The 20,350-nt window shown below is 44.0% G+C and overlaps 2 protein-coding genes across 2 annotated transcripts; both read right to left on the bottom strand.

Moving 5' to 3' along the window:
- Window positions 1-1,926: 1,926 nt before the first annotated feature.
- LOC307197355 (2'-5'-oligoadenylate synthase 1-like) lies at window positions 1,927-8,389 on the bottom strand (the record flags this gene model as incomplete). The annotated part of the gene is made up of 5 exons (XM_079943162.1): window positions 1,927-2,148; window positions 2,974-3,206; window positions 5,718-5,902; window positions 7,132-7,420; window positions 8,210-8,389. 5 exons carry the CDS (start codon window positions 8,387-8,389, stop codon window positions 1,989-1,991), a joined length of 1,047 nt encoding a protein of 348 aa, XP_079799288.1. The 3' UTR covers window positions 1,927-1,988.
- A 2,828-nt stretch (window positions 8,390-11,217) lies between these two features.
- On the bottom strand, window positions 11,218-18,044 carry LOC307197295 (2'-5'-oligoadenylate synthase 1-like; the record flags this gene model as incomplete). Its single annotated transcript, XM_079943057.1, is given in 6 exon segments — window positions 11,218-11,377; window positions 12,203-12,435; window positions 14,934-15,118; window positions 16,771-16,864; window positions 16,868-17,059; window positions 17,865-18,044. Coding segments are annotated over 6 exon segments (1,044 nt in total).
- Window positions 18,045-20,350: the final 2,306 nt, after the last annotated feature.

The following is a 20,350-nucleotide window of genomic DNA, read 5'->3' as shown; positions in this document are numbered from 1 at the left end:
AGGGGATTTGAAAGGTATCAAATGCTGAGCAAAAATAAAGGACAGGGACTTCCCTCGCGGTCCAGTGGTTAAGACTTTGCTTTCCAGTGCAGGGGGTGTGGGTTCGCACCTGGAACAGTTCTTCGCTCAAAAAGATAAAAAGTTTTGGAAAGATGGAATTATGAAGTTGCCTGAAAAATGGAAGAAGGTAGTGGAACAAAAGGGTGATTACGTTGTTCAATAAAGTTCTTGGTAAAAATGAAAAAGGGGTCTTTTACTTTTACTTGAAAACCGAAGGTACTTTTTGGCCCACCCAATGTGATCTCCTCCCCATTTTTTAGGGACATCTTATTTTGGTAAGGCTCTCAAACTGTGCGGGCTCTCAAACTGCTCGGAAATATGAACAGAGAGAGAAAGGAGCCCTGATACAGGACAAAGGCTGAGACTCCATGTGGCTGGGAGGGTGGAAGGCAGGTAGTACATCAAACTGCACCCCACACAACACTATAAAGCAACTACACTCCAATAAAAGTTAATAATAATGAAAAAAATAACTGCACCCCCTGGTGGGGCTAGGGCACCTGACCACGATGCTGAGTGCCCAGGGCGGCTCAGAGAACTCCACCCTCATATCTGTTGCTTCAACCTTAGTTCTTCCCAGTTTCATTTCTTCAGCAGGAAGTTGCCCAGAATGGGGACTCAGCTCTGGGCAGTCAGGAATTTATGACTCGGGTGCTTCAAATTTCATGAGAGCATTTCCGTCACCCCTAACACACTTGCTCCTCTGCTTCTGAACCTCATGAGCCAGCAGCTCCAAACTGCAGCACCCTTGAGCCTTCTGTCGCCTGGGTCTGCCAGCTTTGCCCAAACTATCAGAGCTCAGCTGACAAATACTTATCACAAAAGGTTTTGAAACAAAATGCTTTACTGTTTCTTGTGGTCATTCAAGCAGTATAAATTTACAGCAAAACAAAAATCACAAAATTCAGAAAAGTATAAAGCTCACTCGCTCACCGTGCTTTAATCATACATACCCACTGAAAACATTTAGGTCTTCATGAAACCAACCATCACAAAATGAAATTCAAGAAAACCTACTAAGTACAATAACATAAAAACAAGTATCTAGGAATAATATGACAAAACACACTTAAGACCAATGCAGGGAAAAACTATAAAACATAGTTACAGAGTAATTCAAGAAGAGGAAAATTAATGGAAAGAAGCTCCAAGTTTGTGGATTGGGATTCTCAATAGATGTCATCTTCCCTGAACTAATTTATGGAATTCTAATCAAATGCCTCCCCGTATTTTGGGTGAAATTTCACAAACAGAATATAATATTAACATAGAAATAGAGCCAAGAGAAGACATTGGTTTGCATAAAAACAGAGTTTTCTACAAGATATTAAGAATTAATACCAGGCTAGAGTAATTAGTCAAGGTACTATTAACTCAAGGATGCCAAAGTTGACCAATGGAACTGCGCAGACTCACACACAGACGGGCTCTGGACATATGTTAGAGGTGGCTTTTACAGAACAGTGGGGAAAGGATGGTCCCTTCAACAAATGCTGCTGGAATATTTGGTGACTCAAGCAAGTGCCCAAATCTCAGTGTATTATTATGAGAACAAGAATAAGACCCATCTCACAGGGATGCTGGAGGACTCAAAGGAGGAACAGTAATATGGAGAAGCCAAAGACTGTTTCCCAGCTACACACGTGACCAGTGACTCAGGTGGTAAGAACATGCTTGATCTTTTGTGCTTCCTTAAGGGAGTTTTTATTGACTGGACTTTTGTAAATGACAATGTGAGTTGGTAAGCCTATTGTCTAATCCGGTGATTCATTCTGGGGCAGAACACATGTGTAATTTTACATTTTCTAGTAACCACAGTAAAAGAGTACAAAGACAGAGATGAAATTCAATTTGATTTAATGCAGTATTTCTAGAAGTTGTTATTTCAACCTGCCATTAATATCAGGTCACATGAGGGAATCAGGAGGTCACACCGGCACCTTCCAGGTGCTGACTGGAGACCCATCCCAATTCTTACAGCATGAGTATCCCAGCCAGACTCTAGCCTCTTGTGCCAGCAGCTGCCAGCTATATGGGTCTTTACCAGCCACATTTCCAGTAGGGTCAGCTGGGTCCAGAATCACAGGTCTGAAAAGCAACAGTTAGAGAGGGGCAGGTGAGTATGTGGGCTGTGTTGCGGGGGTCTAGAGCTCCTGGCAGAGCAAAATACCAACTTGGGCAGACTGGGACTCGGGGCAGCAGGAGGGGCCCAGGAGGGCACTGCTCCCTGGGGTGTGTCCTGAGTGCCCTCCCCTACGGTGGGCATTGAACACAAGGAGAAGGAGGCTTGCATTCGGGCCTTGATAGACCTGGGTTTGAATCTTACCTCTGCTCTTTATTAGTGGTGTGACCTTGGGCAGGTCACCTGAATCTCTAATCCTCAGTATCCTCATCAGTGAAATGCGGAGATTTGAATAACCCTACCTCAAAGCATGCTGTATGAGGATCTAGACAAGCATGTGAAGTGCTCAGAACAGTAACTGGAACATAATAAGGGGTCCATACATGTCAGTTTTAATAAGCAAAATTTTACTATTCTGTTCGAGTGTGTTGGTCTTACAGCAAGCTCTTACTTCCTGGGAGCAGTCATTATTGTTGCTGTAGCTATTGTTATTTTAGTCAAATTTCAGGTATTTCACTCATTTTCTGTTAAGGTTTGGACAAGCTCTTATTTCTCCAAACCTCAGTCATCTGTAGAATGGTTAGCATATTGCCTGCCTCACTGGATTGGAGGTTATTATTTAAATTTATTATTTAAATCAGATGGTAGGAGTAAAGTGCCCAGCACAGTGATTGACAATAGATGATGATCAATAAATATGGATCCCTCTCACTTCCTACATTTCCAAGGTGCCACAGCTGTATTCATGGGTTCATTTATGTGGGGAGCTAAGCCATGTGGGGATAGAGTACCTGGGTTTTGCAAGTTGCCTTCTCAGGTATTGTCCAGTAATAGGGTTTTCAAAGTCATAATACTTTTCCCAGTAGATGCAGAGGTGCTGGTGCTTCAGGACTAATTCCAAAACAGTCTGAAATCCCTGAGCTGTGTTGAATCCTGTTTCCATGCTTCCTTGCTCCCAAGCATAGACTGTCAGAAGCTCCAGGGCATATTGTGGGGGCAGTTTTTTCCCACGTCTCATCTTACACTGAGAAGAGGAAAAAAAATTAGGAAAATGAGTTTGTTCAGCTTTTATGTGAAGAAGAGTTAATGCCTATTCTTCTCAACCTATTCCAGAAAATTGAGGAGTAAGAGATGGTTCCAAACTCATTCTACACCAAAACCAGACAAAGATATTACAAAAAATTATAGGCCTGATGATCATAGATGCAAAAATCCTCCACAAAATATTAGCAAGGCAAATTCAACAATATATTAAAAGATCATACACCATGATCAAGTTGGATATATTCCACGGATTCAAGGATGCTTCTGCATCCACAAATCAATCAACGTGATACATTTGCATTAACATAACGAAAGATAAAAAGCATATGACCATTTCCACAGATACAGAAAAAACATTTGAGAAAATTCAACAGCCTCTGTGATACAAAATCTTAACAAGGTGGGTATGGAGAGAACATAACTCAATATAGGCCCTATATGACCAACCCACAGCTAAACCATACTCAATGGTGAAGGCTAAAAGCATTTCCTTTAAGATCAGGAACAAGACATATATGCCCACTCTCCCCACATATATTCAACATAGTATTGGAAGTCCGTCCATGGCAATCAGGCATGAAAAAGAAACAAAATGCAGGGACTTCCCTGGTGGTGCAGTGGTTAAGAATCCGCCTGCCAATGCAGGGGACACGGGTTCGAGCCCTGCTCCAGGAAGATCCCACATGCCATGAAGCGACCAAGTCCACCCCATGTGCCACAACTACTGAGCCTGTGTGCTGCAACTACTGAAGCCCACGGGCCGAGAGCCCGTGCTCCGCAACAAGAGAAGCCACCGCAACAAGAAGCCCGCGCACTGCAACGAAGACTAGCCCCCACTCGCTGCAACTAGGGAAAGCCCACGCACAGCAACAAAGACCCAACAGATCCAAAAATAAATAAATAAAATAAATAAACTTTAAAAAAAACATTAAAAAAAGAAACAAAATGCATCCAAATTAAAACAGAAGAAGTTACACTATTGCTATTTGCAGATGACATGATACTATACATAGAAAACCCTAAAGATGCCACCAAAAAACTTTTAGAACTAAAAACTGAATACAGGAATATTGCAGGATACAAAAATAATATACAGAAATCTGTTGCATTTCTATACATGAATAACAAACTATCAGAAAGAGAAATTTAAAAACAATCTCATTTACAATTGCATCAAAAAGAAGAAGAAAACTAGGAATAAATTTAACCATAAATGTGAAAGACCTGTACCCTGATAAGACTTTGATGAGAGAAACTGAAGATGACAAAAATAAAAGGAAAGATATACCATGCTCATGGATTCAAGGAATTAATATTGTTACAATGTGCATACTACCCAAAGCAATCTACATGGGCATCACTGTGGTATGTGATTTACTACTGCTGTGCCATGTTACTCTTTGCAAGTGAGAAAACAGGAGGGGCAAGATGTTAATTCATTTGCCCAAATTCGGACAGCTAGGAAGTGAACAGAAGAGTGTGTGTTGGGGGGTGGGGGCGTTAGCACTCATTAATTTGTTGAGTAATTACTTACTGAGAACCTATTATGTGCCAGGCACTGTTCTAGATTCTGGGGATACAGCAGTGAAGAAAATATACAAATCCCTTCTTTTATGTACATTTTTAGTGGGGAGACAGGCAATAAACAAATAAGCTCATGCAAAGGCCCTGAGGCTGGAGTAGAGTTTCCCTCTTGGAGGACTAATGAAGAGCAGAGCATGGCCTGGGGGAGTGGTGAGGGGGCAGAGATGGGGGTTCAGAGAGGTCGAGGGCAGATCCTGTGAGCCTCCCAAGTGACTTGGACCAGGGTGGGAGTGACTGAGGTGGTGATGGTTGATGATAATGGGTATATTTTAGATACAGGACCAAGCCATTTACAGACTGGCTGGATGTGTGTGTGTGTGTGTGTGTGTGTGTGTGTGTGTGTGTGTGTGTGTGTGTGTGTGTGTGTGTGTGTGTGTGTGTGAGAGAAAAAGGTAAGAAAGAGCCATGGTTTTGTCCAGAGTAACTGGAAGGGTGGAGTTGTTATTTCCTGATACGGGAAGACCAGGAAGAATGAGACACCTGAGTCCACTGGCACCTGTCCCGGGCCCTATCCTTCTTCTCCCTTTCCTTTCCCCTCCTCCCCACAACCTCTACTCTTCCACCTTCTTCCTCTCATCCTCTCCTTCCTTGTTCCCTGACTTCTCCCCTTCTTCATGCTCTTTCCCTCTTTTCATCTCTGTCCATCTCCCTCCTTCCTCCCCCATCCTTTCAGATTCCTCTCCTCCTCCCGCTCCTCTTTCTTCTCTTCCCCACTCCTCTCCCCTCCCCTCCCCTCACCTTCCTTCTTCCCCCTCCCGATGCCTCATCCTTGCTTCCTCCCCACACCTCCCCCTCCTCCTTCCCTCCCTCTATTCCACCCCTCCCTCCTCCTCTTGTCCTCACTCTCTTCCTTCTCTCCCTCCTCCTCCTCCTCCTCCGCTCTCTGTCTGGATGGGACATGCCATACCATTTGGTACCAGTGCTTCACAAGGCGGATGAGGCTCTTCAGCTTGGTTGGACGGTCCCTCAGGAAGGCTCGCTGCAGCTCCGTGAAGCAGGGGGAGAACTCGCCCTCTTTCCCCAGGGACTTGCACTCTTGGATAAGCCGGACGTAGACTTGAGGGTCAGGCCTGTAGCCTTTGGTCACCTGACCTGTTGGGAATTAATCCATAATGTGAAGATGTCAGCTTTTCTCTGAGTTTCTTTCAATCCCTCTGAGGAGACAAGCTCACTGACCATGGGGTGCAGTGGAAAGGTCAGCAGGCCCAGAGCCAGGAGGCCTGAGGGCCATCCCCAGTCCTCGCCACTCCCATCTCCACTGCCGTCACCCCATCCAAGCCAGCATCATCTCTCACCTGGACACAGCAGAGATGGCAGCAGCCTCCTTCCTGGATCCTCCACAGCCCATTCTCTACCCAGCACCCACAGAGGCCTTTTAAAACCTGATCCTTCCACTTCTTGCTTCCCAGGACATCCGAATAAAATCCAAAGTCCTCGCAGTGGCCCAGGAGGTTTGGTGTGACCTGTCTCCTGCCACCTCTGCCGTCTCACCTCTTGCCTTGATCCCTTTGCTACTTACTCCCCCGGTTATTTCACTTCTTCAAATATGCCAAGCTCATTCCTGTCTCAGAGCCTTTGCACTTGCTGTTTCCTCTTCCTGGAGCCCCCAGATCTTCCCAGGTTTGGCTTCCTCTCATCCCTTGGGCCTCGGGTCAGCGGTCACCTCCCTTGTTGCCCTGTCTAAACACTCCCTCTAAGCCCCATCATTCTCTTTTGAATCACCATATTTAGTTTTTGTCTCAACAAGTTATCCTTTCATTTATGGTATTTAAATTATTATTGTCAGGCTGTAGGAGAGAAGTTCCCTGTCTGTCTCATTTATGGCCATAGAACAGTGCCTTGCACATGGAAGGTACTCAGTGGAAATGAGCCTCAGAGATGTACTGCTTCCTGTCCCAATGTTCCTGCAGATTGTCTACAGATTCCAACCCTCAGATAAATTTGATATTTCCTTATGCTTTGGATAAAAGATGAAATTAACACACTGTGTTTACACCAGACATACGCTGCCTCATTTTTAGAAAAAGAAGATTCACACACTTTGCCAAGAGTAAAACTAGTAAGCTTGGCAGGTGTTCTATAAAAACATATTGCTCCCAAATTGTACCAATTTGTTGTTAATGTCACTGCAGTGGCTCAGTATGACCCTAAACATTCTTGCCCCAGAAGAGATGCTAGGATCTCCTCCCCACTTGAAGGGATGCCCTGTTTAATAAGACTCTCAAAGTGAGAGAGATTTCTGCTCAGAAACATGAAAAGAGAGCAGAAGAAGCCCTGACATAGGACAAAGGCTGAAACACCTTGTGGCTGAGAGTGCTCACCCAGGGCATCAAAAGCGGGCAGGACATCAAACTCCACCCACTCGTGGAGCTCACGGGATCTAAGCTCGAAGCTGAGAGCACGGGGATTCTCCCATTGCTGTTTCTGGACCTCAAACTTCACTTCAAATGTTTCCTCCCTTTCACAGGCTTCCAGCTGTGTCCTAATTTCCTTGATGAATTCTCCTCGGCGCTGAAGTTGTTCCTCAAAATTATTAAGATTGGTGAGGAAGACGACGAGGTCAGCATCTGATCGGCCCCTGAGGGTCGTGCCTTTGCCTAAGGAGCCACCCTGAAAAAGGTGATGAGAATGAGAACTGATATTTATCATTGAGAAGAGCCTCCCTAAATAAAATGCTGAGAACTATCACTAACATTTTGAGTACTAGCCACTGTTCTGAAGGCATTACCAGTCTTAACTCCTAGAATGCTCACAAGAACTCTATGATTTAGCTACTATTATTATCTGTTCCCATTTTCCAGATGGAGAAACAGATGCTGAGAGAGATTATGTATCAGCCCAATCACACAGCTAGTAGGTGGCAGAGATGCAATTCAGTCTGTTTTCTTTACTCCCTGTTCTTTACGACCTTATATAATTAATACTGTAAACTGGCCCATGGCTTATTTTACTTGATCTGCAAGCCCTGCAAAGTACTGGGAATTATGGATGATGAAACTGAGGTACAGAGAGGTTAAGTGACTCGCCCAAGATTTCACAGCAGCAGGTGCTATCTGCTTTCAAAACTTACACTCTTAACCAGCTCATGAATCTGCAGGAATGGTGAGTTCCCAGCTTGGTCAATGATTAGCGGATTGTTGATACAGCTGGGCTTCAGTTTGCCTATCTCTGTGGTGGACGTGACATAGGTGGTTTATAAACTTGACCTGGGCATTTGTTAAAAACTTACAGGTGGAGGCCCTCACCCCAGAAGCTACTTTCACAAGCTGTGGTTATAGTTTTGGCATGGATAAATCAGAAACCACCAGCCCCAGAGATCTCAACCTTTTGCTCTCTGTCTCTGTGGAAACACTTGCTCATTCAGCCCCCTTCTCCCCAGCCAGGCAGTTCTGGACTCACCTTCACAACTTTGGACACCCGAACAGGGTGGGAGGCCCCTTGGAAACACCTCTCCTTCAGGAAACTGCAGATGATGTGGATGGCTTCATTGACCTGTGTGTGGAAATCCTCGTCTGGCAGGAGGTGGTCTTCGATGAACTTGTCTAGATACTTGGCCGGGGTATCACTGAGCTCCATCATGATGCTGGGACAGGAGAGCCAGAGAAGGCAGAGCTGGAGGGGAAAACCTTTTAGCTTCTATCTCTTCTGCTGCCTGGGTCCAGGAGGCTGTTAGTTTCATTTCATTGGAAGGGAGGAGGTGTGCCCTGAGTCTGGGCTGCTGTTGGTTTCGTTTCCTTGTAAGGGAGGAGCTTTGCCCTGAGTCTTTGTCTCTCAGCATATCAAACATTCCTTTGATTCTGAACCCTGTTCAGTCTCCCAGCTCTTTCCTCCAGTATTCCAGAATTACTCCCTGCCTTTAACAGGCAACCTAGAACATCTGGTCTTTCTTCAGACTGTACTCTGAAAAGGTACTTTTTAAGCCAAGTTAGTACTTCACCCAAGAGTAATCATAAGTAAAAACACACTTTTGGTTTCCTTTTCCTCTTTTTTCGTTGCTGACAAAATTGTTTTATTGTCTCCTGTGATTTTTGCAGCAGTACATGTATATTGCAAACAGCAATGGTCAGAAAAATCCAAAAGCATAAAGTCCATCCCTGATCCTAAACCTGAAAGACTACAACTACTTTGGTGCAGATCTTTTCAGATGTTTTTCTAGGTTAACACACACATACACACAAACATAATTTCCTTCTCTCTCTCTTTTTTAATGGCATGACTATAATGGTTTTACTTTTTGATTAATAGACTATTTCTTAAGGCATTTTTAAGTCGATAGAAAAATTGCGAGCTGTCCCTAGCTGTGCAGCTTTGAACACGTGTGTAACTGGGCATGCCTCAATGTCCCAATCTGTAGAGAGGGCAAACTTTTCTCACTCACAGAACTGCTTCTGAGGATAATCTGAAAAGAAGAGACACAAAAGGGGATTTGAAAGGTATCAAATGCTGAGCAAAAATAAAGGACAGGGACTTCCCTCGCGGTCCAGTGGTTAAGACTTTGCTTTCCAGTGCAGGGGGTGTGGGTTCGCACCTGGAACAGTTCTTCGCTCAAAAAGATAAAAAGTTTTGGAAAGATGGAATTATGAAGTTGCCTGAAAAATGGAAGAAGGTAGTGGAACAAAAGGGTGATTACGTTGTTCAATAAAGTTCTTGGTAAAAATGAAAAAGGGGTCTTTTATTTTTACTTGAAAACCGAAGGTACTTTTTGGCCCACCCAATGTGATCTCCTCCCCATTTTTTAGGAACATCTTATTTTGGTAAGGCTCTCAAACTGTGCGGGCTCTCAAACTGCTCGGAAATATGAACAGAGAGAGAAAGGAGCCCTGATACAGGACAAAGGCTGAGACTCCATGTGGCTGGGAGGGTGGAAGGCAGGTAGTACATCAAACTGCACCCCACACAACACTATAAAGCAACTACACTCCAATAAAAGTTAATAATAATGAAAAAAATAACTGCACCCCCTGGTGGGGCTAGGGCACCTGACCACGATGCTGAGTGCCCAGGGCGGCTCAGAGAACTCCACCCTCATATCTGTTGCTTCAACCTTAGTTCTTCCCAGTTTCATTTCTTCAGCAGGAAGTTGCCCAGAATGGGGACTCAGCTCTGGGCAGTCAGGAATTTATGACTCGGGTGCTTCAAATTTCATGAGAGCATTTCCGTCACCCCTAACACACTTGCTCCTCTGCTTCTGAACCTCATGAGCCAGCAGCTCCAAACTGCAGCACCCTTGAGCCTTCTGTCGCCTGGGTCTGCCAGCTTTGCCCAAACTATCAGAGCTCAGCTGACAAATACTTATCACAAAAGGTTTTGAAACAAAATGCTTTACTGTTTCTTGTGGTCATTCAAGCAGTATAAATTTACAGCAAAACAAAAATCACAAAATTCAGAAAAGTATAAAGCTCACTCGCTCACCGTGCTTTAATCATACATACCCACTGAAAACATTTAGGTCTTCATGAAACCAACCATCACAAAATGAAATTCAAGAAAACCTACTAAGTACAATAACATAAAAACAAGTATCTAGGAATAATATGACAAAACACACTTAAGACCAATGCAGGGAAAAACTATAAAACATAGTTACAGAGTAATTCAAGAAGAGGAAAATTAATGGAAAGAAGCTCCAAGTTTGTGGATTGGGATTCTCAATAGATGTCATCTTCCCTGAACTAATTTATGGAATTCTAATCAAATGCCTCCCCGTATTTTGGGTGAAATTTCACAAACAGAATATAATATTAACATAGAAATAGAGCCAAGAGAAGACATTGGTTTGCATAAAAACAGAGTTTTCTACAAGATATTAAGAATTAATACCAGGCTAGAGTAATTAGTCAAGGTACTATTAACTCAAGGATGCCAAAGTTGACCAATGGAACTGCGCAGACTCACACACAGACGGGCTCTGGACATATGTTAGAGGTGGCTTTTACAGAACAGTGGGGAAAGGATGGTCCCTTCAACAAATGCTGCTGGAATATTTGGTGACTCAAGCAAGTGCCCAAATCTCAGTGTATTATTATGAGAACAAGAATAAGACCCATCTCACAGGGATGCTGGAGGACTCAAAGGAGGAACAGTAATATGGAGAAGCCAAAGACTGTTTCCCAGCTACACACGTGACCAGTGACTCAGGTGGTAAGAACATGCTTGATCTTTTGTGCTTCCTTAAGGGAGTTTTTATTGACTGGACTTTTGTAAATGACAATGTGAGTTGGTAAGCCTATTGTCTAATCCGGTGATTCATTCTGGGGCAGAACACATGTGTAATTTTACATTTTCTAGTAACCACAGTAAAAGAGTACAAAGACAGAGATGAAATTCAATTTGATTTAATGCAGTATTTCTAGAAGTTGTTATTTCAACCTGCCATTAATATCAGGTCACATGAGGGAATCAGGAGGTCACACCGGCACCTTCCAGGTGCTGACTGGAGACCCATCCCAATTCTTACAGCATGAGTATCCCAGCCAGACTCTAGCCTCTTGTGCCAGCAGCTGCCAGCTATATGGGTCTTTACCAGCCACATTTCCAGTAGGGTCAGCTGGGTCCAGAATCACAGGTCTGAAAAGCAACAGTTAGAGAGGGGCAGGTGAGTATGTGGGCTGTGTTGCGGGGGTCTAGAGCTCCTGGCAGAGCAAAATACCAACTTGGGCAGACTGGGACTCAGGGCAGCAGGAGGGGCCCAGGAGGGCACTGCTCCCTGGGGTGTGTCCTGAGTGCCCTCCCCTACGGTGGGCATTGGACACAAGGAGAAGGAGGCTTGCATTCGGGCCTTGATAGACCTGGGTTTGAATCTTACCTCTGCTCTTTATTAGTGGTGTGACCTTGGGCAGGTCACCTGAATCTCTAATCCTCAGTATCCTCATCAGTGAAATGGGGAGATTTGAATAACCCTACCTCAAAGCATGCTGTATGAGGATCTAGACAAGCATGTGAAGTGCTCAGAACAGTAACTGGAACATAATAAGGGGTCCATACATGTCAGTTTTAATAACCAAAATTTTACTATTCTGTTCGAGTGTGTTGGTCTTACAGCAAGCTCTTACTTCCTGGGAGCAGTCATTATTGTTGCTGTAGCTATTGTTATTTTAGTCAAATTTCAGGTATTTCACTCATTTTCTGTTAAGGTTTGGACAAGCTCTTATTTCTCCAAACCTCAGTCATCTGTAGAATGGTTAGCATATTGCCTGCCTCACTGGATTGGAGGTTATTATTTAAATTTATTATTTAAATCAGATGGTAGGAGTAAAGTGCCCAGCCCAGTGATTGACAATAGATGATGATCAATAAATATGGATCCTTCTCACTTCCTACATTTCCAAGGTGCCACAGCTGTATTCATGGGTTCATTTATGTGGGGAGCTAAGCCACGTGGGGATAGAGTACCTGGGTTTTGCAAGTTGCCTTCTCAGGTATTGTCCAGTAATAGGGTTTTCAAAGTCATAATACTTTTCCCAGTAGATGCAGAGGTGCTGGTGCTTCAGGACTAATTCCAAAACAGTCTGAAATCCCTGAGCTGTGCTGAATCCTGTTTCCATGCTTCCTTGCTCCCAAGCATAGACTGTCAGAAGCTCCAGGGCATATTGTGGGGGCAGTTTTTTCCCACGTCTCATCTTACACTGAGAAGAGGAAAAAAAATTAGGAAAATGAGTTTGTTCAGCTTTTATGTGAAGAAGAGTTAATGCCTATTCTTCTCAACCTATTCCAGAAAATTGAGGAGTAAGAGATGGTTCCAAACTCATTCTACACCAAAACCAGACAAAGATATTACAAAAAATTATAGGCCTGATGATCATAGATGCAAAAATCCTCCACAAAATATTAGCAAGGCAAATTCAACAATATATTAAAAGATCATACACCATGATCAAGTTGGATATATTCCACGGATTCAAGGATGCTTCTGTATCCACAAATCAATCAACGTGATACATTTGCATTAACATAACGAAGGATAAAAAGCATATGACCATTTCCACAGATACAGAAAAAACATTTGAGAAAATTCAACAGCCTCTGTGATACAAAATCTTAACAAGGTGGGTATGGAGAGAACATAACTCAATATAGGCCCTATATGACCAACCCACAGCTAAACCATACTCAATGGTGAAGGCTAAAAGCATTTCCTTTAAGATCAGGAACAAGACATATATGCCCACTCTCCCCACATATATTCAACATAGTATTGGAAGTCCGTCCATGGCAATCAGGCATGAAAAAGAAACAAAATGCAGGGACTTCCCTGGTGGCGCAGTGGTTAAGAATCCGCCTGCCAATGCAGGGGACACGGGTTCGAGCCCTGCTCCGGGAAGATCCCACATGCCACGAAGCGACCAAGCCCACCCCGTGTGCCACAACTACTGAGCCTGTGTGCTGCAACTACTGAAGCCCACGGGCCGAGAGCCCGTGCTCCGCAACAAGAGAAGCCACTGCAATAAGAAGCCCTCGCGCTGGAACGAAGACTAGCCCCCACTCGCTGCAACTAGGGAAAGCCCACGCACAGCAACAAAGACCCAACAGATCCAAAAATAAATAAATAAAATAAATAAACTTTTAAAAAAACATTAAAAAAAGAAACAAAATGCATCCAAATTAAAACAGAAGAAGTTACACTATTGCTATTTGCAGATGACATGATACTATACATAGAAAACCCTAAAGATGCCACCAAAAAACTTTTAGAACTAAAAACTGAATACAGGAATATTGCAGGATACAAAAATAATATACAGAAATCTGTTGCATTTCTATACATGAATAACAAACTATCAGAAAGAGAAATTTAAAAACAATCTCATTTACAATTGCATCAAAAAGAAGAAGAAAACTAGGAATAAATTTAACCATAAAAGTGAAAGACCTGTACCCTGATAAGACTTTGATGAGAGAAACTGAAGATGACAAAAATAAAAGGAAAGATATACCATGCTCATGGATTCAAGGAATTAATATTGTTACAATGTGCATACTACCCAAAGCAATCTACATGGGCATCACTGTGGTATGTGATTTACTACTGCTGTGCCATGTTACTCTTTGCAAGTGAGAAAACAGGAGGGGCAAGATGTTAATTCAGTTGCCCAAATTCGGACAGCTAGGAAGTGAACAGAAGAGTGTGTGTTGGGGGGTGGGGGCGTTAGCACTCATTAATTTGTTGAGTAATTACTTACTGAGAACCTATTATGTGCCAGGCACTGTTCTAGATTCTGGGGATACAGCAGTGAAGAAAATATACAAATCCCTTCTTTTATGTACATTTTTAGTGGGGAGACAGGCAATAAACAAATAAGCTCATGCAAAGGCCCTGAGGCTGGAGTAGAGTTTCCCTCTTGGAGGACTAACGAAGAGCAGAGCATGGCCTGGGGGAGTGCTGAGGGGGCAGAGATGGGGGTTCAGAGAGGTCGAGGGCAGATCCTGTGAGCCTCCCAAGTGACTTGGACCAGGGTGGGAGTGACTGAGGTGGTGATGGTTGATGATAATGGGTATATTTTAGATACAGGACCAAGCCATTTACAGACTGGCTGGATGTGTGTGTGTGTGTGTGTGTGTGTGTGTGTGTGTGTGTGTGTGTGTGTGTGTGTGTGTGTGTGTGTGTGTGTGTGTGAAAAAGGTAAGAAAGAGCCATGGTTTTGTCCAGAGTAACTGGAAGGGTGGAGTTGTTATTTCCTGATACGGGAAGACCAGGAAGAATGAGACACCTGAGTCCACTGGCACCTGTCCCGGGCCCTACCCTTCTTCTCCCTTTTCTTTCCCCTCCTCCCCACAACCTCTACTCTTCCACCTTCTTCCTCTCATCCTCTCCTTCCTTGTTCCCTGCCTTCTCCCCTCCTTCATGCTCTTTCCCTCTTTTCATCTCTGTCCATCTCCCTCCTTCCTCCCCCATCCTTTCAGATTCCTCTCCTCCTCCCGCTCCTCTTTCTTCTCTTCCCCACTCCTCTCCCCTCCCCTCCCCTTCCTTCTTCCCCCTCCCGATGCCTCATCCTTGCTTCCTCCCCACACCTCCCCCTCCTCCTTCCCTCCCTCTATTCCACCCCTCCCTCCTCTTGTCCTCACTCTCTTCCTTCTCTCCCTCCTCCTCCTCCTCCGCTCTCTGTCTGGATGGAACATGCCATACCATTTGGTACCAGTGCTTCACAAGGCAGATGAGGCTCTTCAGCTTGGTTGGACGGTCCCTCAGGAAGGCTCGCTGCAGCTCCGTGAAGCAGGGGGAGAACTCGCCCTCTCTCCCCAGGGACTCGCACTCTTGGATAAGCTGGACGTAGACTTGAGGGTCAGGTCTGTAGCCTTTGATCACCTGACCTGTTGGGAATTAATCCATAATGTGAAGATGTCAGCTTTTCTCTGAGTTTCTTTCAATCCCTCTGAGGAGACAAGCTCACTGACCATGGGGTGCAGTGGAAAGGTCAGTAGGCCCAGAGCCAGGAGGCCTGAGGACCATCCCCAGTCCTCGCCACTCCCATCTCCACTGCCGTCACCCCATCCAAGCCAGCATCATCTCTCACCTGGACACAGCAGAGATGGCAGCAGCCTCCTTCCTGGATCCTCCACAGCCCATTCTCTACCCAGCACCCACAGAGGCCTTTTAAAACCTGATCCTTCCACTTCTTGCTTCCCAGGACATCCGAATAAAATCCAAAGTCCTCGCAGTGGCCCAGGAGGTTTGGTGTGACCTGTCTCCTGCCACCTCTGCCATCTCACCTCTTGCCTTGATCCCTTTGCTACTTACTCCCCCGGTTATTTCACTTCTTCAAATATGCCAAGCTCATTCCTGTCTCAGGGCCTTTGCACTTGCTGTTTCCTCTTCCTGGAGCCCCCAGATCTTCCCAGGTTTGGCTTCCTCTCATCCCTCGGGCCTCGGGTCAGTGGTCACCTCCCTTGTTGCCCTGTCTAAACACTCAAGCCCCATCATTCTCTTTTGAATCACCATATTTAGTTTTTGTCTCAACAAGTTATCCTTTCATTTATGGTATTTAAATTATTATTGTCAGGCTCCAGGAGAGAAGTTCCCTGTCTGTCTCATTTATGGCCATAGAACAGTGCCTTGCACATGGAAGGTACTCAGTGGAAATGAGCCTCAGAGATGTACTGCTTCCTGTCCCAATGTTCCTGCAGATTGTCTACAGATTCCAACCCTCAGATAAATTTGATGATATTCCCTTATGCTTTGGATAAAAGATGAAATTAACATATTGTGTTTACACCAGATATATGCTGCCTCAGTGTTTTGGGATTTATCTATTTTTTTAAATTGAAGTATAGTTGATTTACAATATTGTGTTAGTTTCAGGTGTCCAGCAAAGTGATTCAGTTACAAATATATAAGATATATTATAAGATATTGAATATAGTTCCCTATGCTATTCAGTAAAACCTTGCTGGTGATCTCCTTTATATGTAGTAGTGTACATCTTTTGCTGCCTCATTTGTAGAAAGGTAAGATTCACACAATTTGCCATAAGTAGAACTAGTAAGCCTGGCAGGTATTGTATAAGAAATGTCTTGAGCTTCCCTGGTGGCGCAGTGGTTAAGAGTCTGCCTGCCGATGCAGGGGACAGGGTTCGTGTCCCGATCCGGGAAGATCCCACGTGCCGCAGAGCGGCTGGGCCCGTGAGCCATGGCCGCTGAGCCTGCGCGTCCGGAGCCTGTGCTGCGCAACGGGAGAGGCCACAACAGTGAGAGGCCTGCGTACCGCAAAAAAAAAAAAAAAAAAAGTCTTACCCCCAAATTGTACCAATTTGTTGTTTAATGTCACTGTGGTGGCTGAATACGACCCTAGTTATCTTGCTCTGAGAGAGATGCTAAGATCTCCTCCTCATGTTGAAGGCATGTTTATGTTTTAATAGACTCTTGAACTGAGGAAGATTTCTGCTCAGAAACATGAAAAAAAAAAAAAAAAAAGAGGAAGAAGCCCTGACATAGGACAAAGGCTGAAACACCTTGTGACTGCTAACACAGGGCATCAAAGGCAGGCAGGACATCGAACTTTACCCCCTGGAGGAGCCGAGGGGACCTGAGCACGAAGCTGAGAGCACGGGGCTTCTTCCTTCACCGTTTCTGGACCTCAAACTCCACTTCAAATGTTTCCTTTCTTTGACAGGCTTCCAGCTGTCTCCTAATTTCCTTGATGGATCCTCTTCGGTGCTGAAGCTGTTCCCGAACACTTGTGAGACTGGCGACGAAGACGACAAGGTCAGCATCTGATAGGCCCTTGAGGGTCATGCCTTTGCCTGAGGAGCCACCCTAAAAAAGGTGGTGAGAATGAGAACTGACATTTATCACTGAGAAGAGCCTTCCTAAATAAAATGCTGAGAACAATCACTAACATTCTGAGTGCTAGCCACTGTTCTGAAGGCATTACCAGTCAACTCCTAGAATGCTCACAAGAACTCTATGATTTAGTTACTATTATTATCTGTTCTCATTTTCCAGATGGAGAAACAGATGCTGAGAGAGATTATGTATTGGCCCCATCACGCAGCTAGTAGGTGGCAGAGATGCAATTCACACCCTGGTTGCCTTTTTACAGGGTCTGTGTTCTTTATTCCCTGTTCTTTTTGACCTTATATAATTAATACTGTAAACTGGCCCATGGCTTATTTTACTTGAGCTGCAAGCCCTGCAAAGTACTGGGAATTATGGATGATGAAACTGAGGCACAGAGAGGTTAAGTGACTCACCCAAGATTTCACAGCAGCAGGTGCTATCTGCTTTCAAAACTTACACTCTTAACCAGCTCATGAATCTGCAGGAATGGTGTGTCCCCAGTCGATGATTAGCGGATTGTTGATACAGCTGGGCTTCAGTTTGTCTATCTCTGTAGTGGACGTGACATAGGTGGTTTATAAACTTGACCTGGGCATTTGTTAAAAACTTACAGGTGGAGGCCCTCACCCCAGAAGCTACTTTCACAAGCTGTGGTTATAGTTTTGGCATGGATAAATCAGAAACCACCAGCCCCAGAGACCTCAACCTTTTGCTCTCTGTCTCTGTGGAAACACTTGCTCATTCAGCCCCCTTCTCCCCAGCCAGGCAGTTCTGGACTCACCTTCACAACTTTGGACACCCGAACAGGGTCAGGGGCCCATCGGAAACACCTCTCCTTCACGAAACTGCAGATGATGTGGATGGCTTCATTGACCTGCGTGCGGAAATCCTTGTCTGGCAGGTGGCGGTCTTCGATGAACTTGTCCAGTTGGTTGGCTCGGGTCTTTCTAAACTTCTTCATGATGCTCAGGCAGGGACAGGAGAGCCAGAGGCAGCAGAGTTGGCTGCCAAAACCTGTTAGCTTCTACCTCTTCCGCTGCCTGGGTCTAGGAGGCTGTTAGTTTCATTTTCTCGAAAGGGTAGAGCTGTGCCCTGAGTCTGGACTGTCACTGGTTTCCTTTCTTTGAAAGGGAGGAGCCATAACCTTGTTCTTTGCCTTTAAGAAATCAACAACCCCTTCGACCCTGTGTCTCCCAGCTCTTTCCCCTGCTCTCTGAGACTTACTCTGCCTTTATCCAGCCCCCTAGAACATCAGGCCTTTCTTCAGACTGTTCTGAAAATGTTGCTTTTCAACCCAGCTTAGTACCTCACCCAAGAGAAGTCATAAGTAAAAACTTTTGGGGGGGTTTCCTTTGTCTTTTTTTGTTACCTACAAAATTGGTTTATGGTCTCCTATGATCTTTACAGCAGTACCTGCATATTATAAAAAGAAACATGTCAGAAAAATCAGGGAGCATAAAGACCATCCAGGATCCTAAACTTTGAAGACTACATCTATAAACATTTTGGTGGAGATCTTTCCAGATATTTTTTTCTAGGCTAACGCACACACACATACACACAAACTCTAACCATGTGTCTATTTTTTGTTAAACGACATTGTCCTATACTTTTCCCCCTTTTGATTAATAGACTTTATTTCCTAAAGAAGTTTTGGGTTTAAAAAATAATTGAAGTACAGAGTTCACTTATGTCCTCTCTCCTTCCACCCATAGTTTCCCCTGTTATCAAATTTGGTGTGGTACATTTGTTGCAAGATGAATTGATATTGACATGTTATTATTAAATAAAGTTCAAAGTTTACTTTAGGGTTCACACTACGTTGTACATTTTATGGGTTTGCCAAATCATAATGTGTTGTCTCCACCAATTATGAAATCATTGCAGAATAGTCTCACCTGTTGCTCCACGATCTCTGAGATTAGATGTTTCTTCTCTTCTAATATATGCATTCAGTGCTAAAAATTCTCCTCTAAGCACTGCTTTCACTGTGTCTCTAAATTTTATTTTATTTTTTCTTTTCCTTGAGTGTAAAATATTTTTTCAATGTCTCTTGAGACTTTTAGACCCATGTGTGTGTTAGAAGTGTGTTATTTAATCTCCAAAGATGTTGGAATTTTCCAGATCTTTCTTTTCTTGATTTCTTGTTTAATTCCATTGTGGTAAAGAGCATAGCTTGTATGCTATCTATGCTTTTGAATCTGTTAAGGTGCGTTCTATGGCCCAGATGGTAGTCTATCTCGGTGAATATCCCACGTGAGCTTGAAAAGAATGTGTATCCTGCTGTTGTTGGGTGAAGCAGTCAGTGCCAATTAGCTATCTTTTTGAATCACCCTTGTCTTAACCAGCTCATCAATTAATTGACACTCCCCACTCCTTCTGTATAACATACTGACTTAATGCCTAAGGCATGTGGAACCATGAAGGGGATGGGCATTCATCTATGTGACACTCTATACATACAGTTGGAATGTATGTTTATCAAAGATTCTGTTTGCTCCCAAATGCTTTTTGGGCAATCGTACTTGTTAATGAAATATATACTTTTGACAAAATATATGTAAACAAATCCGACATGAGTGCGAAAGCCATCTGTCCTTAGAAAACCAGCACTGAATTCTTTGTAAAGATGTAATAAAGCCTAGTACCATAAAACAGTGCAGAGAATTAGGTATGAGTGAGACAACTCTAAAAGAACTGAGGGCATAATTGGAAAAATCCAGAATTAGGCCCTCATGTCTTTGCAGGTGACTTTATGTTCTTGTTTTCTTTAAAGAAACAGGAACATGAAATTATAGATTGCTCATTCTTGTGTGTTTTATGCAAAACACATAATGCAGGACTGCAGTCAGGGGATCTGCCCTCAACGAGGTCTAGGTCTTCTTTGAATGACTGGGAAATGAAGGCATTATTAGTGGGCCCGGGGGACCACAAACGATGTCCTGCCTATACAGTTGAAGACCCACAGGAGGAAGGGACTTGCTCAAGCTCACATATCATCCCCATTTTCCAGATGAGGAAACCGAGACTCAGAGAGGTTAGGTTCCACAGCTAGTAAGTGACAGTCAGGATCTGAATGTTGCACTGAGTGGATTAAAAAGCTGGTGTGCTTTTCTGGTCAGGTGATTTCTACCACACCACATTGCCTCTTACACTATGTTTGGTTTCAGTGGGGAAAAAAAGAAAATTAGTCAAGTTAGGTGTACTGATATTTATGAAAACTTTCCTCATGTGTATTCATCTCAGCCTGTTAAGCATGTCCCACGC

Source organism: Stenella coeruleoalba, assembly GCF_951394435.1.
Source record: "Stenella coeruleoalba genome assembly, chromosome: 14".
Lineage (NCBI taxonomy): Eukaryota > Metazoa > Chordata > Mammalia > Artiodactyla > Delphinidae > Stenella > Stenella coeruleoalba.
The sequence above is the reverse complement of the archived record's forward strand: the minus strand, read 5'-3'. Positions and strand labels throughout refer to the sequence as shown.